The sequence below is a fragment of the Asterias amurensis genome, chromosome 15 (genome assembly GCF_032118995.1).
Source record: "Asterias amurensis chromosome 15, ASM3211899v1".
Taxonomy (NCBI): Eukaryota; Metazoa; Echinodermata; class Asteroidea; order Forcipulatida; family Asteriidae; genus Asterias; species Asterias amurensis.
The window spans coordinates 4,286,515-4,314,379 of record NC_092662.1 but is presented as its reverse complement, the minus strand read 5'-3'; the positions used below and the strand labels follow the sequence as shown (position 1 = coordinate 4,314,379).

Here is a 27,865-nt window from a genome sequence, read left to right as displayed (position 1 = left end):
TCCCCCTCGACTAAGCACTTCCCGGCCCTGTCATTTAGATTGGATACTATAATGAGCGTCTCCGGGTCCCTTAATTACCCAGTTAGATCAGTGCACCATTAATGGATATAGGCTTGCTACCCAGTCGAATCAGCATTTGTAATTAGTGACAGACCAATTCTATTATATGGTGCAGATTTCAATGGAAAGGATTCATGTCAATTTTAAATTATCTGGATTCATCACAATTAAATGAAGTGATCAGTATAAGAGGCCATCCATCGTTGTTCTATATCTTCCAGTTGGTTAGAGCATAAATGCTAATGATTAAAAGTACTGAACACGGTTGGCAATTACTCAAAAATACGCATAAAACCGTAGGCCCTATACTCGGAATAATGTTTGACAAGATTTGGCAAAAGAACTTGGAGGGTCTATTTACAACCATGCTTTACAAGTTATTTAGCAAGGGACCCTTGCTAAATTGCTCTCATGTGAAAGGGGCTAAGAACAATTTAGCAAGGAACCCTCTGCTAAATTGCTCTCATGTGAAAGGGGCTAAGAACAATTTAGCAAGGAACCCTCTGCTAAATTGCTCTCGTGTGAAAGGGGCTAAGAACAATTTAGCAAGGAACACTCTGCTAAATCGCTCTCGTGTGAAAGGGGCTCGGTGATAAAGACCACGACCAAGGTGGGGAGACCGTCACTAAGTGAACCGTTCACACTTCCCGGTGTCGTAAGCTACCTCAACAATCAGTGGGATCAAGAACACGGCGTATGCAATCCAAAACAGGAAAAATGAGATTCGGTCGACATAAACAGCTATCTGCTTCCAATTACGATGTACCTTATTCTGTAAAGACAAAGAAACATATCCTTAACAAGTGAACCAAAATATGCAGAATATTAAGCTGTATAATTTTTTTACAATATTGCAGAATATTAACATCTTTAAGGCTGATCCATAGTTAGGAAGAGTAACTCGTAATACTAGTATTAACTCTAATTATCAAACATGAGAATTATTATATAATGAGTGGAAATATGACTCACCGCTGACTGTAACGTATAACGAGTTACCTCGTCATCCTGCGACTTGGGCACGTCGCCATTCCTTTGTAAAGTCTCCTCTGATGTGACGTGTCGGTCTTTCGCCGCATCGTGATCGTCGGTTTTATTACGCAGGATGAGGGTGAATGCCGACACCATTAAAGAAACACCCGTCAGCGTAAAGTTACACAACTCGTATCGTACCAGAATAGATGGTTTGCTGTTGCCCGCATCGGCCAAATCATCCTCCAGGACCAACTGGAAGATGACGAATCCGAAGAAGACCGAGACGCCGAACGAGAGCTTCTCGCCACATTCCGGGGGCAGCCAGAAGACAATTGATGCCAACACTGTCAGGATTGTGGTGGGTGCCATGATCGTGTACATATAGTACTTCGGCACCCTGTGCAAGCAAAGAGCTAACACAATCTGGGAGCTCCGTTGACACTGAACCTCACCATCTAAGGCACTGTGGTGTTTGATGCACTCGACCGAGTACCACTCTGTTGGCAAGACACTCTCAAGCTGCCAGTTCGCGATCGAGCCGATGTTTTCTGGGCTCTGAACATATTGTGACGCAGTCAGAGCGATGACGTCACTGGGGGCGCCTCTCGTACCGAGGACAAGGAGACAATCTTGGGTATCAAACGGGAATAGCTCCTGCTTGAGAAAGCATTGCGTGTCATGGGTTTGTTGGGAATTTACAAACAGTTCACCTTCACTCGTTACCAGAACCTCCGTATCGCTTGGGATTAATGTTTTCCCATCGATTCTGAAAGAGTTATAGACAAACACATGCGTCTCTATAAAATCGTTTATATATAAACATCAGTGACGGATGCAAGGCCCACCTTTATTTTGTTTCCCGTCATAAGCGATTTTATCCTTGGTAGTAGTAACAGTTTCATGAAATGGGGGACTTTTTGGACGCTAGGTGGCAGCAGTCTTATCAGGGTAACCTATTGTTCTTGTGCGCTTTCTCAGATATTTCATTGGATAACCATGCAGTGACGTAATAAGGTTTCCATATTGGGTGCGTTCGTTTAGCTTCCCTGGGTCATCCCCGGTCTGCCCCGGTGCGTTCGAATAGCTTTTTACGTCATCCCAGGGGCTCACCCAGGTCAGCCCCAAGTGCCCTGTTTGTGGAGTGGGTCACTTGGGGGCTGGCCCCAGGTAAACGACGTCACTCTACGAGAGCGGTGAGTGGTCGTTCGTTTAGCTCTTGTCAGGGGCTCACCCGAGTGAGCACCGCGGGGTAGACCCAGGGAAGCTAAACGAACGCACCCATAGTGTCTTGATTGGTTCAGGAGGTGGTTTGGTCCGAGGTGACATTTGGCACCTGCACTCTCGGTCATCTGCACATGAATGTAGGTGGAGGTGAAGATGGGCGGGTATTGACCTAGGCTAGAGGCAACTCTCTGGCGTAATTCACGAGGCACAAAGAGCAAGTTCGAGTGCGCACATTTAGTCCACCAGTGGTCGACCACAGACCACATGCGCAGTGACGTACTCACCCGAACGACTCGTTTGCTAGTCTAGTCAACCTTCAACCTTTTCGCCAAAGTGTCACTGGTTCCCCTCTGCGCTTAACACATGTTAGAATGGAACATGATGTTGGGACTAGTGAAGAAACCATGGGCTCGAGGCTGGTTCCAAATGGTCTACCAGCCTGGGTTCGAGTCAAAATGGTCAACCTTTATTTAACCATTGTGCACACCCGAACTTGCTCAAAGTGTGCCGTCACATGTTCAGGCGAATTGGGCCCTTGCTTAAAAAAATAAATAAAAAATAACTTACGCATTCAGTATTAAGACGTTTGGATACCACACCCTATTAGCTTGAACGACAATGGACTCCATCCCACTGTACTCGCTTGTGTTCCAGCTAAGACGTTTATCTTCCCAACCCTAAAAAACAATAATCAAACATATCAAACTTGATAACAACTTCATTAAGCTGAAAGTATAGTTTTAACATATCAAGTATACGAGGATGCATAAAGAGGCATACCATGTTAGATAAAGTTACGGCCGTTAATAGTTGAGTCTTCGAATCCTGCAAAAGATACAGAGACAATGACAACAGTTAATTTACATGTACGGGGTTGGGGTGTCTCACATGAAATTACATAATATTGTTAATTCAAATCTTACACAGTTTGCAATAGACACACGATGCACCAATTAATGGAAGAAAGAAAAAGTTCCCACACAATCTTGATGTTCATCAACTTAGCGAGGACAGAATCACCAAAGACTATAGGATCAGAACTGAAAAGATCTCCCACCCTTTCCGAGTCGTGTAAGAAACTTACGAGTCCGACGATTTTAAACACAACCATTTCCACTGTCACATTGACGGCATCTGTGATATTCTTGACCGGGCGCGTTGCCACGTCGTACCGAGCGGGGTCGAGCTTCTCCGAGATCCATCGCTGCTCTTCGTTCCATGGTGAGGAGACGCCGGCCTTTGAGATTACGGCAAATACTCCAAGACTCAAAAGCGTCAAGATTGCTCTCATTATCATTCTGAAACAATTTGAGAGTGAATTTTTAGCTGTTGAAATTAGTATAATATAGAGTTCTGAAACTGTTTCGTTAAATACTATTCACTACTCTCACTGTGTCAAGGCTATAGAAGAGTTTGCGGAACACCATGTAATAGGCTCATCACTGCTCTCACTGTCAAGGCTGAGTGATCTTTCATCATGTGACTTATGTTATTAATGGCGTCTCTAATCTGCCTTTGCTTTTCAATCAATGAACGAACAGCAGCAGCTCTACTAAAAGGCCCCATCAATTCACATTAACATGAACTCTCTGCTTGACCATTAAGCAGCCCGGATACGAGTTATGGATGGAGTTACTTCGTCCTTGTAAACATTCCATAATACTAATTAATTTGATAAACGCGTACATTGATATATCACGCACTATGTCAACTCTGATCTTGAGGCATTTGTATAAACGGGAGTCGAAAACAGCACGCTTCCATTAATAATTTACTAGCTTTCTTTTGTTCTTTCTCAAAATCTAATGGGCGAAACGTTTCACTCTCTTTATATTCTAAGAACTCTAAAGCCTAGTTCACACTTGTGGATACGAATGATTGCAAAGAGGACAATAAAATGTAGTACTTTAAAGCCATTGGACATTTTCGGAACAGAAAACACATTAAAAGTTCACAGAATTACAAATAACTTACAGGGTTTACAGAAGGTAATGGTGAAAGACTTCTGTTGAAATATTATTTCATGAAATGCTTTACTTTTTGGGAAAACATTAAAACAATATCAATTCTCAATATCGATAATTACGGATATATTTTAAACACATGTCATGACACGGCGAAACGTGCAAGAAACAAGGGTGGGTTATTCCGTTATTTTTTTCCCGACTCCGATGACCGATTGAGTCTAAATTTTCACAGGTTTGTTATTTTATATATTAGTTGTGATACACGAAGTGTGGGCCTTGGACAATACTGTTTACCGAAAGTGACTAATGGCTTTATGACTGACTAATAATAAATTTTTATCTTCAAGTACGCGCTAATCCGCCAATCAGATTGGCAGAATGGAGTGGTGATAAAACCCTTTATCTTCAAGTACGCGCTAATCCTCCAATCAGATTGGCAGAATGGAGTGGTGATAAAAACCTATATTGCACGGCTAATATCACTACCATGCGTCTTGTGTGTTCTATGTCACGCGCCAAGTTTGCTTGAAGATAAATACGTTATCACACGCGCGCTCGTGGCAATACGGAAAATATAGCGCGTCTGCGTCCCATATCCAACTCGGCCTTCGGCCTCGTTGGATATGGGACGCAGAAGCGCTATATTTTTCCGTATTCCACTCGCGCTTGTGTGATAACTTATAATATCTAAATACTTATTATCCATATAATATATACGTATTACTAGTTAGTCTCCAAAGTGCTACATGTTATTATTTTGTGCAATAACCTGAAAAAAAAAACCCGGCAAAAACACTACACATTTAAGTGCTTTCAGATGCCTGAAACATGCCTCAGGCTTACAGTCCTTTTCAAGTAGTCTTGTGAAAAAATACCTCTTTCCCAATAATGATCTATACAACAGAATAAGACCAGAATATATATAGCCTTGATCAAGGCGCTACAGCCAGCCGCGATCTGCAAAATCCCAGTCCCCATCACTGAATTCCGCCAGCGCACCCCCATACATAACATAGTGCATATAATACGTGTACAGCGTACACTGTATGTACACATACGTACTGTACATGTACATGTACCATCTGTATACACTTACGGTACATGGGTACTTCCCAGCCACGTGTATGAGGTTGAAAATACAAAGACACGACCGTTCTCACGACTACGCTATACTGTTCTCGCTGTACAATGTATGGTAATGTACAAATGCACTGCATGCGTGTGCCGCGAACCGGGCCTGGGAACAGTACGTCAACAGCCTTGATCAAGGCAAAAATATATAACACAAGCAAGAGGTGTTTCATTACAAATTAGAATGCCTAATTATGTTACACTTCAAATCTAACCAAAGGTGCTAGCAAAACCGCAATAACCAGCTGTACGGATACGCAGTCAAGTATGAAACTGTGACCCTTTTGGGGTTTGTTTTACTTTGACATAATATCACTCCCCATAAACTTCAGTGTGTAAATGAAACCTGTGAAGTCATGCATACATAATGTACAACATTAGTATTTGTTTTTGCTGGTGGTCAGTCGAACTTCAAGAGTCCTCAACAGATTCACGTTTATATTTTGCAGCTTTGTCTAAACAATTATTGTTCGTGAAGCGTTTAAAGGCAGTGGACAATATTGGTAATTACTCAAAATAATTATCAGCATCAAACCTCATTTGGTATTGAGTAATGGGAGAGGTTGATAGTATAAAACATTAATGTGAGAAACGGCTCCCTCTGAAGTGACATAGTTTTCGAGAAAGAAGTAATTTTCCACGAATTTGATTTCGAGACCTCAAGTTTAGAATTTGAGGTCTCGAAATCAAGCATCTGAAAACACACAACTTTGTGTGACAAGGGTGCTTTTTTTCTTTCATAGTTATCTCGCAACTCCGACGATCGAGCTCATAATTTTCACAGGTTTGTTATTTTATGCATATTATAATGAGATACACCAAAGTGAGAAGACTGGTCTTTGACAATTACCAAGTGTCCAGTTTCTTTAAAAGAATTTTATTTTGACAAGTACACTTACAGAGTTGCAAAGGTCGTGGGTTCGAATCCCGCCCGAGTAATAAAATGCATGTGATTTGTTTTTACTGAATTCGGGAAAGTACGGAATACACATCAATGAAATTAATATTCGTTATCCCTATATGCAAGTTTAACATCTATTACACATTTTACACAGAGAAATCAAGAATTTGCACTCACTCTATAATCCTTTGATCGCCTCCTCTATGTCGCCCGAATCAAGGTAGAATTAAAATGCCCCTTCTCACTCTGAAGACCATTAGTATTGAAGCTTTTGTTAGGTAAGGTTTTATTAGGTCTGCTGGCGACTGTGGTGAAGTATCAAGTGCATCACAATACATGCTCGGTGACCTGCCTCGGGGCGCGTGCATTAACAATTTAATGGTGTTTACACTGAGCAACTCTCTCGCAAGGATTGTTATTAAACGCAAAAAACCAACTGCCCGTGGTAGAAATGCATTATTTTTCATAAAGGTGCGCCCTCTGTTAAAATTCACAAACAAAAGATAAAGTTCGATATTCGGTGATCAAAACCTCACCATGAAAATTGTCTCCTGAAGATTTGAATTTTTGTTTTTATTCCAGCTTGGAGGAGATTAATTCGTCTCAATTAAACACAAGTTTTTCTAACCTTTTATTATGCATCTGAAAGCACATAAAGTAATGCAACAAGGTTTTTTTTCTTGCATTCTTCTCTTGCAAATTCGATGACCAGTTGAGCAGAAATTTTCACAGATTTGTTATTTGATGCTTATACACCAAGTCTTCTACAACTATACCAAACGTGTATGTACCTTTAAACAAAGTTTACTAGTCTTCATGTGTGATATTGTTCTCTCATTCTAATCGGATAATAAGAAGAACATGATGTTACCTGTCAACCAATCATGCGACACGTAGTGTCGATGAAAAAGTATGGGCGGGAGCCACTAAACAACCACTAAACAGGTTTGATCAGAACATTCAGCAGGCCATAAAAACGTAGATATCTCGTGTATGTGCTGGTACGCTTAATAAAGTAACGGGAATATCATTTTATATATTTGTTTATACGATGATAACCCTTTGGGAGGGATTATCAAGCGATTCGTGATTTTAATAATGTCGGGCATATACAGATGCCAAAAAAGAACAATAATTCTCATTCTCATGCATAAATATTAACCATGTAATAGAGGTGTTCATTAATCTCGAAAATTTTACCGTACACAACTTCATAAAACCATAAATTGAACGAAAAAAGGGTGAATTTGATTCCGTTATAATTTTTAAGCACCAGCATGAAAACCGATCTGCATTTAAACTGCAATGAATTAGTACGTGCATTTATTTTGGAGGCACCACAATGACACCGATTTACATTAAAACTGCAATGAATGCATTTATTGTGTATAATAGTCGAACCGTGGAAACAAAATCTTGACTGTGGGTGCGTTCGTTTAGCTTCCCTGGGTCGACCCCGGTGTGTGACGTTTTTTTCCCAGGACGAACGTTGGTAATTATCTGTACTCGGTCGTTCTGGGGAAAAAAAACGCCACACACCCGGGGGTCGACCCAGGGAAGCTAAACGAACGCACCCAATGTAACAACGTTCACCATGCGACAACTGCACTTATGACTTTTCTAGTGGGCTATATGTCAGAGGTCACTTAACACCCTTTAGCCTCGAACAAAACGTTTACATCGCAACTGCGATGACTTTAGGAACCGCAAATCGGCGACGTAGCAGTGGTGATTGCGATTTACGAATCCATCGGCGATGGTCGCAAACGGGGATTTTAGTCAGAAATCGGGCCCAGATGTAACTAACTATGATGGTGAAATTATTAATAAAAACACGATTTAAATAAACCTCACTTTACAGCAAAACAGTTCACAATCTATTTAAAATTATATACAACAATCACTTTGAATGTTTTTTGAAACAAATTGTCTGTATAATATCACAATAACATTCAAATTAGCCTTCCATATATATACACTCACAGGGTTTTTCCGAGTGCTGCGGGGAAAAATACTCCAATGGCACTTACTTCTCAGATGGGATTCGCACCGACGACCGTCTGTATATTTAGGCCTTGTCTGAACCTTGTATAGACCACCATATCCCCGCAAGAGGAAAATGGAAGATTCTTCTGTTTTTGCAGGAGTTTGAACAAAATACGGGTCCAGTAGCCTACCCTGTTACTCTTCACAGTCCCTGGTATACATCTGGTCTCTCGTTGTCACAGCGTAGTATGTATTCGCTTTTTTTTAAATGTCCAGGTTAAGCCCCTTGAAAACCCTATTTGTGTAACTATATGCCTTTGTCAAATTCAGTAAAAATGCATTCTACTTCACTTTTGTTCGAAACCATTCAATGGCCGACTTCTTCAATCGAGTCTACTACACGCCACTGAGCAGAACTAAACATTCCAACTTTAGTCTACAACAACTTGGTCTTCATTCCATGTGGACCGAATTCCCTGTATTTCCTTTTTGGTGTTACGTACCTCTCAGATTCTTCATTGTGATTGGTTTAGAGCGTGTCAAGTGTTAAACTATGGGTGTGTTCGTTTAGCTTCCCAGGACGTGCCGTTTTTTTCCCCCAGGACGAACGTGTGCAGATAATAACCCACGTTCGTCCTAAAAAAGAAAACCGCCACACACCGGGGTCGACCCAGGGAAGCTAAACGAACGCACCCAGTATGTCTTTGCTTAAATAGGCAACGCAAAAGCGCAATGCATCAGTAAGAATTTAAAAAAACATTTTGTTTTAATAAATCTTCGGACATGATGAAGATGGTGATGAACTATGGCGCATCTAGTCGTTTGTCAAGGCCCGCGAGGCTTGGAGAGAGCCGCAATCCGCAAGCGACTGGAAGAGGAGACCACGCACGATTTCTTACATTTAAAGGTGTACGGGTCAAGACAAAAAACAAACTGTCATCATGATTGTGTCAGACCCAGCCAAGATACAAAATAAAACAATTACAGAATACAACATTCATATATTACGCATACAAGAGTGTACTATATATGTAACAACGGTAGCTTATTGTGACTACTAGACATCTACAGTAGTATCGTATATATAGATGTTGAAACATAAATTTATTGGCTGCTTTTACTCGCGCTGTTATCAATTTTGGTTTCAGACAGGTGAACTTATAATCACATTTAAATTGGCTCGGCTCATGACAAGATCAACGTTTGAAACCAAGGTGCCCCAGAGTCGTTCCGAACAACTGCAACAGTCGATCATCCTAACTGTTTCAGACGTCGAACTTTTCATGTACTTAAAGATGCTATGTCAGATGTTTGGCCCCAAACATTAAAAATAGATTCTTTTTGAGTGAATGGTATTTCAATGAGATTCAACCGCTCTAACGGAAAACAAAATTAACTTTTACTTTTAATGGTCAGGAACCATGACAAAAATTTAAAACGTTTACTATAAAACACATAAGAATTGGTCACGTGATATATTGTCGGGATCCCGACAAAAACTAATTTTGGGCACTTTGTTTCACTGCTACTAATAATTGGCGGACTTTTTCGAGCAATGGCTCAAATGAAAGCTTGTAACTTTCTCGACCTTCATCAAAATACCTATTGAATTTAAATTTAAAATAATTGGGTCAAATCGGCCAAAAATCTGACATAGCATCTTTAAATCAGAATTTTGTTCGGCGCGACTGTGGATTCGCGCCTGCCTGTAAAGGGCGTTACGTCTACAAGTATTCGGGACACCCAGGATCATCAAGTAACTCAGTAACAAGTGTGATCAAGACAGTAATGTAGACAATCCAGAAGAGGACAAATGAGATTCGGTCGACATAAACAGCTATCTTCTCCCAATTCCGAGGTACACTTTTCTGTAAAGACAACAAAACATATTAACTTCAAAACAATATTAGTCAATTTGCAGAATAAGTTGTGGGGATTGTCAGCTGTTATAAGCTGCACATGACGTCATTGACTGCCATCTTTGATGTGAGGCGTGTGAGGCGTGTGAGGCTATCACTGGCTGAGAGTTGTGCGCAGAGTGTACACTCGTGCACTTTTCCATTGTTTTACATCAAAGATGGTGGTCAACGACGGGTATTGCAATCCATCGTGGCTGGAAAGATGACTTACAGCTATTTGAAGCCCGTGCACAGTTACCTCGCTGTCATCTTGTGGCTCATTGTCATTCTTCAAGGGCTCTACTTTGTTGACTGGAAGTCTCGCCTCGGGATTGTCGTTTTGATTACGTAGGATTAGGGTGATTGCTGACTCTATTACAGCAATACCAGTCAATACAAAGGTAAACAAGACGTATCGTAACAGAATAGATAGCTTGCCGTCTCCCGTCTCTGCCTGACCATCAAGCAGGACCAACTGGAAGATGACGAATCCAAAGAAGACCGAGACGCTGAAGGAGAGCTTCTCTCCACATCCAGAGGGCAGCAAGAAGACAAACGAAGCCATCACTGTCAGGATAGTGACAGGGATCACAGCCGTGTACACGTAGTACCCCGCCAAGCGCTTAATGCAGAGGTATGTTGATACCAGCGCGACATGCCGGCACGACACCGAGGCACTGTGCTCGATACATGCGGGGGCGAACGTCTCTACGAGAGAGGCATTCTTTAGCACCCAATTTGTTGTTTCTGCGATCAACGCTTCGTTCTGACCGTGTTGCAATGCAGTCAGAGACACAACGTCACTTGGGGTGCCTCTTGTACCGAGATAAATCGAACAAACTTGGGTATCGTAGGGGAATAATTCCTGATTGAGATAGCATGTCGTGCTGAGGTAACGAGATACTCTTACAAAGATTGCACCTTCATTCGTAACCAGGACTTCCGTGTCACTTGGGATTAATGTGCTACCACCAATTCTGTAACAAAAAGTTACACACAATTTAGTCTGCTGATACTAAAGTAACATTACAGAATGATTGGTAATAAAATTTAGAAAAAACTCATCTTTGGAAACAGATTTACGTTAAAACTTACACGGTCTAATGATGAGCACAAACAATAATCCCCTCGAAATATTTCTGTCTGAAATGTCATATTTGATGAGAAATAAATAAAACTAATTTCGCGTTTGGCACATCATCAGCCCAATTTCATAACAGTATTTAGCAGAAAAATGTAACTGCTAAGCAAAACAATCGAGGAGAACAGCCGTGGGCATTTGTGGGCAATATATTGTAGCAGTATTGCTAGCAAGTTGTTGTCCCACTTAAGAAAGTAGTTTTGTTGTTGAAAAGGTGTTAGTCTCATCTTCATCAAAAAAGTCCCAAATAATTTAAAAGAAAACCAAACTTACGCGTTCAGGATTAAGATGTTTGGATACCACACCCTATTGGCTTTTACGACAATGGACTCCATCCCACTGTACTCGCTTGTGTTCCAGCTAAGACGTTTATCTTCCCAACCCTAAACAAAAAATATATAGAACTTGAAAACAATTTTAACGAACCTCGAGGAAACATGTAAATTGTTGAGAAAGATACTTAAAGCCATTGGACCCTTTCGGTACAGAAAAAAAAAATCACAGATTTACAAATAACTTACAGGGTTTACAGAAGGTAGTGGTGAAAGACTTCTCTTGAAATATTATTCCATGAAATGCTTTACTTTTTGAGAAAACAGTAAAACAATATCAATTCTCGATACGGATTTATTTTAAACACATGTCATGACACGGCGAAACGTGCGGATACAAGGGTGGGTTTTCCCGTTATTTTCTCCCGACTCTGATGGCCGATTGAGCCTAAATTTTTACAGGTTTGTTATTAAAATATATAAGTTGTAATACACGAAGTGTGGGCCTTTGAACAAAGCTGTTTACCGAAAGTGCCCAATGGCTTTAAAAGGTCTATGTAATTTTTGTAGGACAGAAAACACAATGTCCACAGATTTACACTACACTTACACAGTTTGAAGATAATGATAGTAGAAAGCCTCCCATAAAATATTACGTGCTGAGGTGCTGTAGTTTTTGGGACATGAGTAAAACAATGTCATGAAAATGATTTTCTTTAATCTTTAGCACCTCAGTAAGTAGTATTTGAAGGGAAGCTTTCCACTATCATTATCTTCAAACCCTGTAAGTTTAATGTAAATCTATGGACATTTTGAAAAAAGTACCCAAATCCTTTAAAGGCGCTGGACACCTTGCCTTTTTACTTTGTGTTTGTTTCTTTGACAGCTCTCTGCGTACAAAACTCCCGTTGGGGAGACTATTGAGCTAGGAGTATTCGGCGAGCGTTCCCACACTTTACACCGGTCATTTCCGATCTGAAGGAGGAAAGAAGCATCACGCTGCGTGCTGTTATGAAGTTAAACATTAAAGGCACTCGACACCTTTTGTAATTGTCAAAGCCCAGTGTTCACACTTGGTCTATCTCAACATTTTTATCATGAAAATTTGGACTCAAATGGTCATCGAAGTTGTGAGAGAATAATGGAAGAACGAACACCCTTGTCGCACAAATCGTGTGCTTCCAAATGCCTTGAATTCCAATTCAAACATTTTAGTGAGAAATTACTTCTTTCTCCAAAAACCCTGTTACTTCAGAGGAAACCGTTTCTTACAGTGTTTTCAACAGCTCCATTACTCGTAACCAAGTAAGCTTTTATGCTAACAATTATTTTGATGAAGTACAAATAGTGTCCAGTGCTTTTAACGGCACACAGGAAATGTCCCCTACTTTTCAATATTTATTTACGCCACTGAATTTAATGCACTACGTACACAACTTGAGACACGAAGCCTTCTTTGTAGTCATAGTGACAAATTGGCCTGCAAAGGCTAAGCAATGTATACTATTGGTAATTACTAAAAGCAATAATTATTAGCATAAAACTTACCTGGTAACGAGTAATAGAGAGCTGTTTGTTTTGTACAGAGAGATACGGCTCCCTTCTGTAGTTTTTTTTTTTTTTTTTTTTTTTAGAAAGTGGTGCTATCTCACTCATTTATTAAAACACTTGGCCGGAAGCCCTTTATATTAGGCATCTGAACATGGGAGTTTTTTTCTGCTATTATTCTCTTGCAGCTTCGATGACCAAATGAGTCAAAACTTTCACAGATTTGCTGTTTTGGGGATACACCAAGTGAGAAAAGTGGTCTTTGAAAATTACCAAACGTGTCCAGTGTCTTTAAGAGGATGATTGTTTATGTATAATGAGGCTTACCATGTTAGACACCGACTTTGCACTTAATTCTTGATTCCTCGAATCCTGCAACAAATGAAGAGACACATACAATTATATACAATCACATGGGCAGGGATAGATCGCACTCTGTGACCGATTCATAAAGTTGCCTTTTAAAGCTGTGGTCTATATCAGAAAGATGATCCTAAACTTAGGACTAGTCATAAAAAAACATAAAGGCTAGTCCTAAGTTTTGGACGAGTAACTCGTCCTGTCTCGAGATGAGCGCAGTCTTTATCTACCCCAGATTATATGCACAATAAAAGGCTTAAAGTCTTTTCTTATTTTGTTGAGTGAGAAACTACCCCTTTCTCAAAAACTACGTTACTTCAGAGGGAGCCGTCGCTCACACACTTTCAACAGCTCTCTATAAAAAGTCATTAATGCTAACAATGGACCGATCCGGCCTGTCAATCAAACTGTGCGCGTTCACCCATTTGACCAATCACAGCAATGATTGTGGTCGGAGGACAAACTCGGTCATGCGTGCGTGTATATTTGGCACGCGCGGCAGAATCGTGCAGAATGTCATTGGGAGTGTTCGTACACGTGTCTTGCTCACATGCGCTGTGGGCGGAGCTTAGTGGAAAGCCGGAACGGTCCATTGCTTTGTGCATTTTACCAATAGTGCACAATGCCTTTAAAATAAGTCTTTTGAAAGACTTCCCGAAGAAACTTACCAGACTGATGCCAAACACGGTCATTTCCACTGTCACGTTGACGACATCTGTGATATTCTTGACCGGGCGCGTTGCCACATCGTACCGGGCGGGGTCGAGCTTCTCCGAGACCCATCGCTGCTCTTCGTTCCATGGTGAGACGCCGCCGGCCTTGGAGATCACGGCAAATACTCCAAGACTCAAAAGCGTCCAGGTTGCCCCCTTAAATAACATTCTAAAGAGGGAGACAGTTTTGGAGGGAAAATATGTTATCAAATTGTTAATAATTATTTGGGGAAAAAATGTCTGGTGATAATAATCTTTAGCTGAAGATATCGTAAAACTGACTCGTCCATCAAACTCTGTTTTCAACTTCTTACCCTTCCTCCATGCTGTCTTACCAGGCGGTTTTTTTTTCCTTGTAGAGACGTGGCTCTTCGTCAAGTGAAGTGAATAGACATCATGCACATTGCCGTCATTTGAGTAGGGCGCTGTAAGTCAAATGGAGGTTGCTCATTGGTCCACAAAGATGTGCCTTTCCATAATGGAATTACGTAACATTCATCTCCACAACATTCATAGATTGTTGCTGGTAAGAGTTAATTGCTCAACAAACATTTTAACTATGATTAAATCTAACAGACAAACAACAGGTAGATGGTTTGTAGCTTACATTGCAAAGAAATCAACAGGTGGTCAGCCGACAAAAGGAGACTTTGGGACGCTAGGTGGCAGCAGACTTATAATTACCAGGTATATTTCCATTGTTACAGAGCATAGTTTCTAGAATACACATAAATACCGTGAACAATGACATTTCCCAGTATGTCTGCTGCCACCTGGCGTTCTAAATGTTCCATGTTTATTATGAAACTGGCAAAACAATAATAACAAACATAAACTATCATATTGTGGGGGGGGGGTCGTCAGTCAGAAAAAAAGAACAGGAACACCATGTGATTTATTAAAAACCATTTTAATTGTAGCCTTCATAATGTAACTTACACATTTTTTTTGATAAAATATATCTAATAGTAACTCTGATGCTAGAATTTTAACACTAGAATACAAGATTTAATCTTGGTAATTTGGTTAAGTGAACCTTGGAACCCAACACAACACAACAGTCAACAATTTAATAATAAAACAATAAAAAATAAAAAATGATAATAATAATCAGTAATAATTGTGTTCATGACAAAGATTGAAAAATGTATCTTATAATTTACTCATGGCTCTCCGAGTACTAAGCAGGAACAATGAAAACAAGCACCCCAGGTGGGATTTGCACCCAAGACCTTTTAATTCTAGACCATGTCTTAACCTGACCACCGATTTGACCTGGATAAAGGTCGCAATATAGACGATGTGACCTCTGCCCTCACACGAAAACCATAACATGATTCGCGCGCACACCGCCGGGCAAAACCTTTGTGTTTTGGCAGCCAGCAATCTTACTATGACTACGCAACTCAGTGCCCGGCGAAACATGACGTATATAGTGTTGTCAACAGAGGACAGTTTGAATGTAAACATAGGTCACATTGTCTATACTAACATGACTAAATGACATTTTATAGGTTTAAATATTTGCTCTAGAAAGCTCAAGGTCAAGGGTTCACATTCCTTCCAAGATTCTTTGTGATTGTTTATTGTTAGTATGATCTAAGAAACATGTACGAGTAACTTACTTAGTTGCAGTTCTTTACAAAAGAGTACGAGTAACTTACTTAGTTGCAGTTCTTTACAAAAGATCGACATTCAAGATGTTATAATGCTTTTGAGTCAACTGAATACAAGATGGAAGCTTCACTAGACTCCTTGCATTAGTCTTGGTGCAAGATGTTCTTATTCACTATCACTCAACTATCGCGATCCCCGCTCCACTTTTCCTAGCACATGTTTCAACACAATACATTTCATATTAACATGATCACTATAAACTGTGTTAGATGTATCACATGAACAAAAAATAATGCGGGGGGGCCAGTTGCTTTATGACTTGAAGCATCTTTTGACAGTGCCCTCTTTATAGTCTCTGACACTGGGCAACTCCTGTATTGAGTTATAAAACCACCACCCGAAACTCTACATATGAATCTATTTGCTCGATTAAGCAGCATTTTAATAAAGGCATTTCTGCATAAATATAATCGACCGCGTAATCATCTTAAAAAAAAAACAAGTAGACATGGAGTACAGAATTGTTTTGTTGGAAGAGTCAATAAATCCCCATAGATACTAGTTTTCTTTAAACACATCTTTCAAATAAAGCTTACTGGTGAAAATTACATCAAATTAGGTGGTTATGTTTAAGTGGAAACTGATGTTTTTAAAGAGAGTCTGTGAATGTTCATATTAACGTTATTTTGGTTGCAGCGGTCAAAATAAGCAACAGTGATTTGTGAGATAGTCACATGCTATTTCCTCAAAGTTAATCAGAAATAATTGTCTGGGGTATTGGGAATGGTATGAATTTTAAGATCAGCTTTAAGTTGTTTTTTTTCTGCCTTGTGTAATACCTGCTAACTAATCCTGTATTTTAAAACTAATCATTTATAAAATGAGGGCTCACAAACTATTTTAAAGACATACACCCTGGCAGCATTAATTAACAAGTTTGCAGTCTTAAGCTGTGTAAATAATTCTTCTGATTAGATAATAAAACAAAAACAATCTTTTTTATTGAACTTAAACAAAATCTGTTTTTGCAACAGCGTAACCAGGGGTAGCTGGAGGAGGGGCACACCTCTCCCCCACCCCCACCCTTCCCAACATTAATGTATTCACTCTGTCCCCCCCCCCCCTCAAACAAAGACATTGAACTAAATGGAAATGTTTGGTTACGCCTCTGGTTTGAGTGGATAAAACTTTACAACATGAAGCTACAAAACAAAAGTTCTACGGCGGGTGATAAACATTTGCATATTCTTTGCCTGACCCCTCCCCCCCCCCCAAAAAAAAAAATAATAATAAAAAAAAAATAATAATAATAATGATAATAATTTAAAATTTAAAATTTAAAAGAAGAAACGAAATAAGATCACAAGAAAAAAAAGTGATAGAATTTGAATGTTTAAGAATCAAAGAGCCACTTAAACGTCTTCAAAACAGTCAAGAAAATGTGTAAGACTCTAGACCTTAGTTGATCATACACTGATGGAGTACTGAGAATTCTAAAGTTCTAAAGTTGAGGCACTGTTGGACAAAAAAGATCAGCCCAAAATTTGAAGACGAAGCCCAAGGATTCGTCTAGTACGGTCGTTTGTCGTTCATAGCCAAAAGCATGGGGAGGTAAATATTAAAGAAAAAAATAAACAAAATGACACTCCCCTGACAGACACTATTTATTTTCCGGATACTAACGAAAAAAATACCTTTTTTTATCAAAACCAAAACTTGCCCAATTTCACTCTACTAGTGACAGTGTTCATTGACGTCTACCACGATAGCCCGTTTCCAACCGAAGAGAAAATATCCGAAGCCAGCGCCGAGGATGACCGAGATGCAGAGCCAGCCGTTGAAGGTCATGAAGATGAGCATAAGGAAGTAGCTTACAGTGACTTGAACCATGTGGAGAAGCGTCTGGATGACATGACTGAAGCTTATAATACGAGATCTGTAGAGAGAGAAACCGAAATGGTACAAGGGTGTCATCATACAAGATATCCTGACAGATGAGTAACAGAAACTAACCCCACCCCAATTTAACAGAGCTGTTAAAGGTAGCTTAGCACAATAGATTTTAGCTTACCAGAATAAGCTAATCAGCCAAATGCCATTACACATCTACCATTTGCGACTGGTATCCTGCTCACTTTGGCAGGAGGTTAGAGACCCCAATTTTTTATCCAATTTTTATAAATTTTTATCAAAGTGGTTAAGAGCATCGAATGCAAAATCTTGTGGTTAAATCATCGGGGTACGGGTTCGAATCTGGTCGTGGCACTAGTGTCCTTGAACAAGATGCTTTACTTTAATTACTTCTCTTCACCCAAGGGTATATATAAATTGGTACTTGTGAGGGTAGAAATTGATACTGGTTTGAAAAAGCCACTAGCGCCATACAGCAGCTCAGGGCTGTATACCCTCCAGAGAGCTGAAATAGATTACAGGAGTGTCATAGGCCCAATGACCAGAGCACTAATATAAACCACATTCAGACTTTATTTTGAAATGCACTGTATAAAAACTTGTTATTATTCACTAGTTATTATTAACAAGTTGTTATTTACTAGTATACACATATTGACTGGCAATGAGGTAACTAGTATACGCCTATTCCCACGAGGGACTTTGAGTGACCAGAAGAGTGACCCATTCCCCGAGGCTGAAGGCCAAGGGAAATAGGCCCCTCTTCTGGTCACTAACAGGCCCGAGGGGGAATAGACGTACACTAGTTACCTAATTATGCCAGTCAATATGTGTTTTATAACACAGCTCGGTCTTAAATGTAAAATAACAACAGAAAAAGGAGTTTTGTAGTTGTTGTTCACGGTTCAAGTCAAGAGAGGGCACCGTTACCGCGGGCACTATATTCAAAGACAATTGCCCGCTCTGGTACTATTCCCGCAAAACACACGCGCGCGATCACTAGCCTATAGTAGTTCATCCCACACGACCGTGTTTCAGCCAACCAGAATACAGAACGAGCAAGAGGTGTGTTATAATTATTATTAACTCACTCTCCAGCACGGTGTGTCTCAGTCAACATGGCCTCAGACCCTCTGGCTATCTGCATGCTGTGGAAGCGAATGTTTACCGCCGAACGGCGCAGAAGGGTTTCGCGGAAGACTTTCAGTCCCTCGTAGAGCATGGCCAGGAAAAAGATCGCAATGCAGGATCCGACCAGTCCTGAAATAAACAAAATTTTCAGCCTTTTTAACTTTGAGGATTAAAAAGGGTGTTAACAAGTGCGGGGGTTGGGGCAGGGGTGTTGGGGCAGGGGTGTTGGGCAGGGGTGTTGGGGCAGGGGTGTTGGGGCAGGGGTGTCGGGGCAGGGGTGTTGGGGCAGGGGTGTTGGGGCTGGAGCGGGGAGAGAGGGGGGGTTGTCAAATTCTCCATTGGGCTTCCTACTTCGAATCAAATGGTATTTTGTCTATCCAATTCGATTGCAAAAAAGGGATTTATTCTTTCGCAATTTGGCAACACTACAATGTATATTGCCAAGTATAATTCATAGACCATACTTCAATAACCCATCTTTGATAACACTACAACATTTCAATAGTTATGTCTACATGCTCAGGACAGTATCTCAAATAACAAACAAAAGGTTTAATCCGTAACAGCCTGCGATATCAGAAAAGATCAACAGATTAATGATTTAGACAAACTATGTGACTCATGCTAACCATTCATGAATAGAGCATGGAGAAAGGACAGGGGCATGTTTTCAGCACATGCCAACATATTTTAATATTTCCATTGTCTTAACCACTTTGCACAAGCTCATTGGAATTATCAAAATCATGAAACCAAGGTTTCTGAATTATAAGCTTGTGATTTGTGAGATGAAATTCAATGCTCTTAATATTCATAGCTGTGTTGACACTGATTTATTTATTATTTATTTTTTTTGGGGGGGGGGGAGGGAGAGGGGATTTTGCTAATGTAATAACCGTGAAATCACTACAGAGCCTCTGGACCAATGAAAAGAAAAAGTTGGATTCGATAGAAGTGGATATTACAACAGAAACCTTTGGGTCAATGACAAGGAAAAAGGTAGAGCCAAGAATTGCAGGTATTACAACAGAAGCTGTGTTGGGTCAATATAAAGGCAAACGTAGTCATCCAAGAGTGGGTATGACAACAGAACCTTCGGAACAATGACAAGGAAAAGCCGGATCCAGGAACTATTCTCAGTAGTCTTACGAAACGTCTCATTCATTACTTTCATTCTCAATTGTTATTCGAATGAGTCTGGGTTTGAATACAAAGAAACCAACCCCCATGTACACTATGCTCCTCTCTTCACACCTCAAACAAAGTGAAGTGTTCTTTTACTTTCACTTCCTGATTGCTAAACTCTGGACAAGGAAGAAGGAAACTGTTCCACAATCGCAACAATGCTGACAATTACATCATCATCATGTATATTTTGGTGTGCAGTAACACCATCAGGTATGATATTTGGCTCTTGAAAAGGGTACAACAATGTTATTGAGCACATGGGATGACCTACTTTAGACTTTTCAAGCTGTTTAATCAAAAAAATTCTTATTTTTTTGAGGGAGAAAACAAAATTGAAAATCAAATTGTTCTCAAATAGCAACGATGATGACAATTACATCGTGTATTGGTTCGTGGCAACATCATGTGATGCCGATACAATCTACCTTGGTGTGCAGATTTGTTCCAAGTAAATAAAAATGGTGTGACCATTTGTCCACTGTCATGGAGTAGACTAGGACAACTCAGGATAGTGCTAGTTCTAAAAAGCACTTGTCCTGATATCTTGTTGTTCACCACAATTGTATGAGTTGATGACGAAGCATAATATCGTTTTGAAAAGTGCTATGAGGTGGTGGGGGGGGGGGGGGGGGGGGGCGTCAATTTATAATCCTGCCCTTGGGAAAAGGTCTTTAAAAAAGTGTTTTTCTGTACTAATGTAAAGGGCCTACCTTAGTCCATTGTCCTTTATGTGGGTCTTGCATGTTTTCAGTCTGTTTTTATTCTAGGGTTTACCTCTTGCCTTATGAATGTTTTTCTGTTTTGTTTATTTCCTATAATTAGTTGTTACATTTTACTGTGTTTAACATAAAAACATAATGTTAAATGTTAAATTCTGTTATATTGGCACTTGCACTGTTTGGATGCTGAATAAAATAAAATAAAATAAAAAATTTAATAACATGTTGACAACTTTGAGTGGCCCCTGAAACTACTGGCTTCTAACAACCATCAGGGCGCCAAGATTACCCAAGTACGTACAACAAGCGTATGAAACTTGATTGTGCCTCATGTGACTGCACTTTTTCCTGTAGTTCTAAAGCCACAGGGGAATTCCAGAATGAGGAACTAAACATCTCAGGGGTTGTATAGGGTGATGGAAATGTTTTAAAGGTCAACTTGAAAAGGTTTCCAGAAAATCAATTCAAAAGACTGTGATATTTGTTTTGTAGCAGATTACTCTTGGGAATAGTGCGGTCACATTCTTCAAAGAGAAAGTACATTTTTAATGTTGGAATTTTCTTTTTAAATTTCCATCAGGCTAGATTCCCATGGGATGTGTGTCAAAGGTCGGGCACATTCAAGGCGTGAAGAAACGTTCCTGTGGGCATATTACATGTACTCATAAACATTTGATACTTGGACAGCACGACCACATTCGTGTGAAAGGACACACTGCTCCGAAGCTTGACAGGTAAATTCTTTGACAAGACAGCAAGTCAAAACTGAAAAACCGGTTCTCCAACCAACACACAGAATTTTGGGTTCATCTATCAAATGAACAACTTCCCTTGTACAGATTTTGTTTTATAGGCCTACTACCCAAAATGTATCAGTTGTAACCAATACTACCATTCAGAGTGCACAAAAGTCTGTTCAGTCAAAATACTTTGCTATACCAAAGTGCTGGATGAAATTTATCACTGTTTATTATCAAATTTAATGAGTCAAAAATCAGTCAAGTGAGTTTTTCCATGTCCTAACATCGGTGTCTCATATTAATAAATGTCACAAATTAAAACTCTACCTCCAACTGTTGTCACATTCCATCCTTCAAAAAGAATCATCACTTCAAGGCCAAAGTAGAATGTCATCTAAAGGCAACAAAAAAAGGGAAAAACAAAATAAGGATTGAACCTTAAAAGTGCAGGGAAAACAAAATCAAGGCTCACATTTCAACTAATTTAGGGAGTATTTATGAATAAGGCCTTATAAGGTACACTCTCTCTTAAAGGGAAGGTACACGTTTGGTAATTACTCAAAACAAATATTAACTTAATAACTGACTTGGTAATGAGCTTTGGAGAGCTGTTGATAATATTAAACATTGTGGGAAACGACTCCCTCTGAAGTAACGTAGTTTTTGAGAAAGAGGTAATTTCTCACTAAAATAATAAAAGACTTCTAGCTAGAAGTCTTTTATTCCTAACTGAAAGCACACAAATTCGTCCAACAAGGGTGTTTTTCTTTCATCATTTTCTCGCAACTTTGATGACCAATTGAGCCCAAATTTTCACAGGCTTGTTATTTTATGATTATGATGGGATACACCCAGTGAGAACACTGGTCTTTGACAATTACCAAACGTGTACAGTGCCTTTTAGCGATGACAATAAATTAGTCAAAATAAATTAAATTATTGCTGGTGGTTGAAACAGTTATCAACACCAGACGATAATCAATGAAAATAAAAATACAATCATTTTGAAGGCCATTTGTCTTCAACTCTATGGTCTCCATAAATGTGCTGTACATCTTGTGTGGGTTTATTTGCTTTGCGAACATTTATAAGCACAATAGAAATTTAGAGTATTCTGAGAAGCAGTTTTCAGTTTTCCATTTTGGAAGTTATTACCCAAATACAGGTTTTGTTGTACCATCCCTTTGGTGGGTGTGGGTATAATGGCAAGCAACTATGCTAACAATATTCACAAAATCACTTTCCAGCTTTATAGATATTAATATGGCAGTCTTTCTTTTTCAAATCATCAGTGATTGGTTTTCTTTTTCAAGCCCCCTCCCCCACATCATGCATATTGTCAATCAGAATCAATACTTATTAAGTTCACTGGTTAAACATTAATTGAATGCTGGTTTTTAATTGACTAGGAGTCAGTAGTAGGTAGATTGACTAAAGATACAAAATTAAAATCGTCCTATTGTGTTTGTTCTAGCTAGATTACAGTGTGCTTAAAAACAAAGAAAATATCTCTGGCAGTAACAGATGGGTTACAGAAAAGAGATAAAATGTCCTTCAATCACTTCATGAAATCTCCACAATAACAGTTCCATGCAGTGCTGTCTTCAACAAACAATATTATGGGCCAAATTTTTGGGCTGTGTACTGGCGTAGAATGGATTTGAATTGCCCAAAATGACCTTTATCACATTAGTACGAATTCAAGTCAGTTGTGACCAAAAATATAGGTTTGGAAATCAGCTTAAAACTTGATAGCCTCCACTGAAGTAACTATATCTGGAAGTCTTATTAGCATTTTTTTTTTGTAAAAATAGATAGTAATATAGGCCTATTCATGGCATTTAACATATGGGTACTGCTAGACTAGTAACAGGATGTTAAATTTGCATCAGGTATAAAGAATATTATTTTTGGTTTTTACCCATACACCGATGTGTGTTAGCACTGCATACTCAGTACTTTCCCGAGTCCTATGAAAAAATAACATCGCTATTTTCTTTTCCAGTCATGGCCTTGATCCTTTTGTTTTTCATTATCTTGTAAATATCGCGACTAAAAGGTTTTTTAGTGTATGAAATAAAACCTACCTACTAAAAGTTAAATTTTCAACCCATCCCCACTTTTGTTTTTATTGAAAACTTGTGCATTTCACAAGTCAGGTGAAGCGTGGAATGTTCCATCATGCGATCGTAATATATTTGAGGGTTGAATTACTGCTCACCAGGTTCATGGCAAGGCGTATTTCACATCCAACTCTGACAAACATATGGCAGGCATATTGTATTTTGTAGTGACACAGTATGTATTTCCGGCAGACGGAAAATTTATCTGTGGGGTACCACTATAGACCTTTCAAGGTGCAGCCATCTTTAATTTCTCCCATTGATACCAGTGTAACCAAACCGAGGCTAGAGGAACAAAATAGTCTGGTCCCTTTTTTCAAAATGATTATTTAGCATTCATTTTGGTTATTCGATACGAGGAACATGACCAAAATGGAGGTAGCTCGATAAAAGGTCTATAACAAGACAAGCTTGTGGGGATAGCGTTGTTCCATTATTTAAAATTAAAAAAAAACCTGTAAGCTAGAAGCATGTTAAGAGGCACAGCTCTCTGTTTGCATTCACTGGGTGGTTATTACTTTGTTCTGTACACTTTCTTATTTAGGAAAATCCTATTTTGCATCTTGGTAAATAATTAAGGGTGATTGTGTTCTGTGCTAGTCCACATAGTGTTTCAAATCAATAATTAATTTCATAGGGGTTTGCCCTTGACTTTTTACATACATACATGAAAATATCAGCATTTATATGAGGCACCTTTTTCCCAAGGTTACAAAGCGCCTACAGAAGATGCAACAAAGAAGTCCAAACTCAAGATGTTCGAATAACAAGGTGTAAAACAGTCAGTTATTTCTGTATATGTAAGTATTTCAGTGACTAGCAAGCAGGACCAGGGTCCAATTTCATGGCTCTGCTTACCATAAGCACAGAATCAGCACTGACCGAAGCAGGGAATTCTGTGCTTACGGCAAGCATATTTCACGGGTTAACGGCGAATTTGGGCTTCTGCGCGTGTGTACTTCACGTTACTAGGCATTCTACACTTACAAGGCTAGCGCAGAAATTCGGCGCTTGCACGTAAGCGGGGAATCGCGATCGTAACCGCAGAATTCGTTGGTAAGCAGAGCCATGAAATTGGGCCCAGTTAGCTTCAAGTCATTTCACTGGTACATCATTTTGGGGTTTCCATTCAACATAAGGGCACTGCATGAATGTGATTTGAGTTGAATCAATACGAAGTTGAACAATCAGTGGTTTACCAGGTTTACATTGTACAGTGGCATGCAATCAACTAGCCAGCCTGACTAGTTTGACAAGGTTCTTTGGTGTTTTAAATACCAATTGGCCAGTGGACCACTGGTAAGTGAGAACGCTGTATCCTTTTGTTCTCTGGCCCACATGTAAGTTGACTTTTCAAGTACGCACATTCTTTTGCATGTAAAATTGTTTTCCCTTCTATTCACTTTGAGACCGATTTCAACAAAGAAAAACAATATGGGACCTTTGTTCCATTGTGAAACAGTCCCCGCAGCTGTGTGTATGCCTACCCTAACACACATAGCTTAACAATTGAACCATACACCTTGTAATTTGTTTGTTTCAATAACTGCACATAAAAATAAATTGAGGGTCTAGTTTTAATGCATCGTAATGCATGTTTATCATATTTTTATTTAAAGGCAATGGACACTATTGGTAATTGTCAAAGATCAGTCTTATCACTTGGTGTATTATCTCAACATATGCATAAAATAACAAACTTGTGAAAATTTGAGCTTGATTGGTCGTCAAAGTTGCGAGATAACTACGGAAGAAAAGCACACCCTTGTCACACGAAGTTGTGTGCTTTCAGATGCTTGATTTAGAGACCTTAAGTTCTAAACTTGAGGTCTCGAAATCAAATTTGTGGAAAAATACTTCTTTCTCGAAAACTACATCACTTCAGAGGAAGCCGTTTCTCACAATGTTTTATACCATCAACCTCTCCCCATTACACGTCACCAAGAAAGGTTTTATGCCAATAATTATTTTGAGTAATTACCAATAGTGTCCACTGCCTTTAAATGTAGTTCATCATAAAAAACTTAATTAATGCTGTATACTTTTTTAGAGATGATAATCAATTTGAATCAAATAAAAAATATCTGCAGGTGGGCTGCAAAGCTATAAAAATCTAATTGGTTTCTGATGGTTTATATGGTTGTCCACTGCTGACCAATTATTCTAGATTATTTCTGATGGTTTCTATGGGTCATGTGGATACATACCGAATGTCCCATCGATCCATGGTCCATCCCGTCACCATGATCCATTCCATCGTGATCCATACCGCCCTCCATCGTGTGACTGGGGTCATGGGTCATGCCCGCTGACATGTTATGACCCATACCAGGCATCATGGTAGTCATGCTCTAAAAACATAGGAATGGAAAAAAGAACATACTCTTTCACCAAGCTTTGAGACTAGCTTTGTGTTGTACTGCCTGACTGGCGACTTGTTGACTAGTGTCAAAGTAGCGACTATTGATTGATTTCTATCATAATTATTTCTTCTGTCAATTCTATTTTCCTATTTCTCAAAATCCCTTTTTTTCAGCAGTTAGTTTTCAGACTCTGCCGAGCCACACCTATTAGCCACACCCCGTCCCCGCCCCATTACCATGAGTTTGTATCTAACTTACTCAAACGAGATAGGCCTATTCCTTTAGCTTGGTAAAAATGCATGACCATAGAGGTGGCAGGATGAAAATGATTCATATCCTGCCACCACTTTTTCACTTATTTTTCCCAAAACGAATATCATTTGAGTAAAATTAGCCACCAATTTATTTCATATCGAATGAAAAAGTTGTGGAAGGATAATTTTTTCCATAGTAATAATGAAAATTTGTCAAAAGGAGTTCACCTAATAATATTGATTCTAGGAAAAAGTTTTCAAATAGCGCCACCACTTTTTCATTCGATATGAAATAATCTACAATTTACCTCAGAATTGAGATGTCCCTCTTTGGAAAAATGAGTGAAAAAGTGGTATGAAAATTTGTTAAAAGGAGTTCACCCCAATAATATTGATTCTAGGGAAAAGTTTTCAAATAGCGCCACCAGTTTTTCATTTGATATGAAAGAATCTACAATTTACCTCATTGAGATGTCCCTCTTTGGAAAAATGAGTGAAAAAGTGGTATGAAATTTGGTTAAAAGGAGTTCACCCCAATAATAATGATTCTAGGGAAAAGTTTTCAAATAGCGCCACCACTTTTTTATTCGATATGAAATAATCTACAATTTACCTCATTGATTTGAGATGTCCCTTTTTTTTTAAATGAGTGAAAAAGTGGTGGCGCCATACTGAAAGTTATCCGATTTGGATTCTAGCTCCAGAGGATTTTTAAAAATTTTAAATTTTAAAGGGAAATATTGTCAAAAATCAATCAACAAGTTCAATCAACAAGGTAGTTACGATAACGTAACCCTCCTCCTGGCGGCCGTCAGGAGGAGGGTTACGTTATCGCAACTATCAACAAGATAGGCTTATTATGGAAAAAGAGGATTTCAAGAATGAGCGGGTTTTTTTAACCATGATTTTATATTATAATTTTATATCCATAATGATAAAAATCCCTCTAGAAACTGATTAGGTTTTTAGTTTCTTTCTCACAGAAGTTCCTTCACGGTTATTCTACACAAACTATTGCAAGTCACTGTGCAGTTAAATCATAGAAAACATATTGTTGAGGTAGGCCTAGCATACTCCTTCGTCCCGTCGTCTCCAGTTTGCGAGAGACGACGATAGCGGAACGAAACCGCAGGAGTATGCCTAGCACTAGCAGTCAATAATTCTAATTCTATCATTCCAAATCCAATACGGTCATACGTATCTAAAATATTGTCACCGAGTAACAATGTAAATTCATACAAACCATGTGATCGTGGTTCATGTTCACGGCTGGCTAGGCTCCACTGAAGAAAACTTCACGGCGACGGCACAAAAATTGTGGTTACTCTTGCTCTACTTACGCACGGCAGCTGGCTGGCTGAGTGTTTGGTCGAGTTGTCCACACAGCTGACAAATTATTCTAGACTGAAACCAAGGTTTCGTTCGGGGTTTCGTTCGGAGTATATCAGAAGAACTAGACAGATTTTAATGAACTTACACTAACAGTACACTCTTTGTCTTTTATTCAAACAGCTCTTCTCTTAATTAAACAGTCACATGAACCACGGAGGAAGGAAAACACAATGCCAACCAACCAAGGACGTGTGTTTTTATTCCACGAAAGCGCAAAGCAAACTCGGAATAACAGAACAGTCGTCGTGTGT

At 39.3% G+C, this 27,865-nt stretch overlaps 3 protein-coding genes across 5 annotated transcripts; all 3 read right to left on the bottom strand.

The window, feature by feature from the left end:
* Positions 1 to 10: 10 nt before the first annotated feature.
* Positions 11 to 9,935, bottom strand: LOC139948421 (acetylcholine receptor subunit beta-like). Of its 3 annotated transcripts, none has more exons than XM_071946565.1 (6): positions 8,289 to 9,935; positions 3,344 to 3,557; positions 3,040 to 3,084; positions 2,827 to 2,936; positions 1,033 to 1,801; positions 11 to 832 (listed from the first exon to the last, which is right to left on the bottom strand). In XM_071946565.1, exons 2-6 carry the CDS (start codon positions 3,554 to 3,556, stop codon positions 686 to 688), a joined length of 1,284 nt encoding a protein of 427 aa, XP_071802666.1. In that variant the 5' UTR covers position 3,557; positions 8,289 to 9,935; the 3' UTR covers positions 11 to 685. The 3 variants fall into 3 exon arrangements, with proteins under 3 accessions (XP_071802666.1, XP_071802667.1, XP_071802668.1); XM_071946566.1 differs by lacking the exon at positions 8,289 to 9,935 and adding an exon at positions 8,242 to 8,262; XM_071946567.1 differs by lacking the exon at positions 8,289 to 9,935 and adding an exon at positions 6,436 to 6,593.
* Positions 9,936 to 9,958: 23 nt separating this feature from the next.
* Positions 9,959 to 14,344, bottom strand: LOC139948422 (acetylcholine receptor subunit beta-like). The gene is made up of 5 exons (XM_071946568.1): positions 14,132 to 14,344; positions 13,431 to 13,475; positions 11,557 to 11,666; positions 10,375 to 11,119; positions 9,959 to 10,112 (listed from the first exon to the last, which is right to left on the bottom strand). Exons 1-5 carry the CDS (start codon positions 14,342 to 14,344, stop codon positions 9,969 to 9,971), a joined length of 1,257 nt encoding a protein of 418 aa, XP_071802669.1. The 3' UTR covers positions 9,959 to 9,968.
* A 2,569-nt stretch (positions 14,345 to 16,913) lies between these two features.
* LOC139948236 (high affinity copper uptake protein 1-like) lies at positions 16,914 to 27,817 on the bottom strand. Its single transcript, XM_071946325.1, has 5 exons — positions 27,466 to 27,817; positions 25,813 to 25,956; positions 21,810 to 21,876; positions 18,796 to 18,964; positions 16,914 to 17,729 (listed from the first exon to the last, which is right to left on the bottom strand). The coding sequence occupies exons 1-5, from the start codon at positions 27,481 to 27,483 to the stop codon at positions 17,528 to 17,530; spliced, it is 600 nt and encodes a 199-aa protein (XP_071802426.1). The 5' UTR covers positions 27,484 to 27,817; the 3' UTR covers positions 16,914 to 17,527.
* Positions 27,818 to 27,865: the final 48 nt, after the last annotated feature.

Bases quoted from the DNA above. Each gene is read 5' to 3' on its own strand.
- LOC139948422 (XM_071946568.1), bottom strand. From the start codon at position 14,344: ATGTTATTTAAGGGGGCAACCTGGACGCTTTTGAGTCTTGGAGTATTT. The intron at 13,476-14,131 runs GTAAGTTTCTTC...CATTTGTTGCAG, and splicing joins CCGTGTTTGGCATCAGTCTG to GATTCGAGGAATCAAGAATT. The intron at 11,120-11,556 runs GTAAGTTTGGTT...TTTTTGTTACAG, and splicing joins AACATCTTAATCCTGAACGC to AATTGGTGGTAGCACATTAA.
- LOC139948421 (XM_071946565.1), bottom strand. From the start codon at position 3,556: ATGATAATGAGAGCAATCTTGACGCTTTTGAGTCTTGGAGTATTTGCC. The intron at 2,937-3,039 runs GTATGCCTCTTT...ATTGTTTTTTAG, and splicing joins CCGTAACTTTATCTAACATG to GGTTGGGAAGATAAACGTCT. The intron at 833-1,032 runs GTGAGTCATATT...TTGTCTTTACAG, and splicing joins GTTATACGTTACAGTCAGCG to AATAAGGTACATCGTAATTG.
- LOC139948236 (XM_071946325.1), bottom strand. The intron at 18,965-21,809 runs GTAGAGTTTTAA...TGTTTATTTCAG, and splicing joins GAATGTGACAACAGTTGGAG to GACTGGTCGGATCCTGCATT. The intron at 17,730-18,795 runs GTGAGTTAATAA...CTCTCTCTACAG, and splicing joins GAGACACACCGTGCTGGAGA to ATCTCGTATTATAAGCTTCA.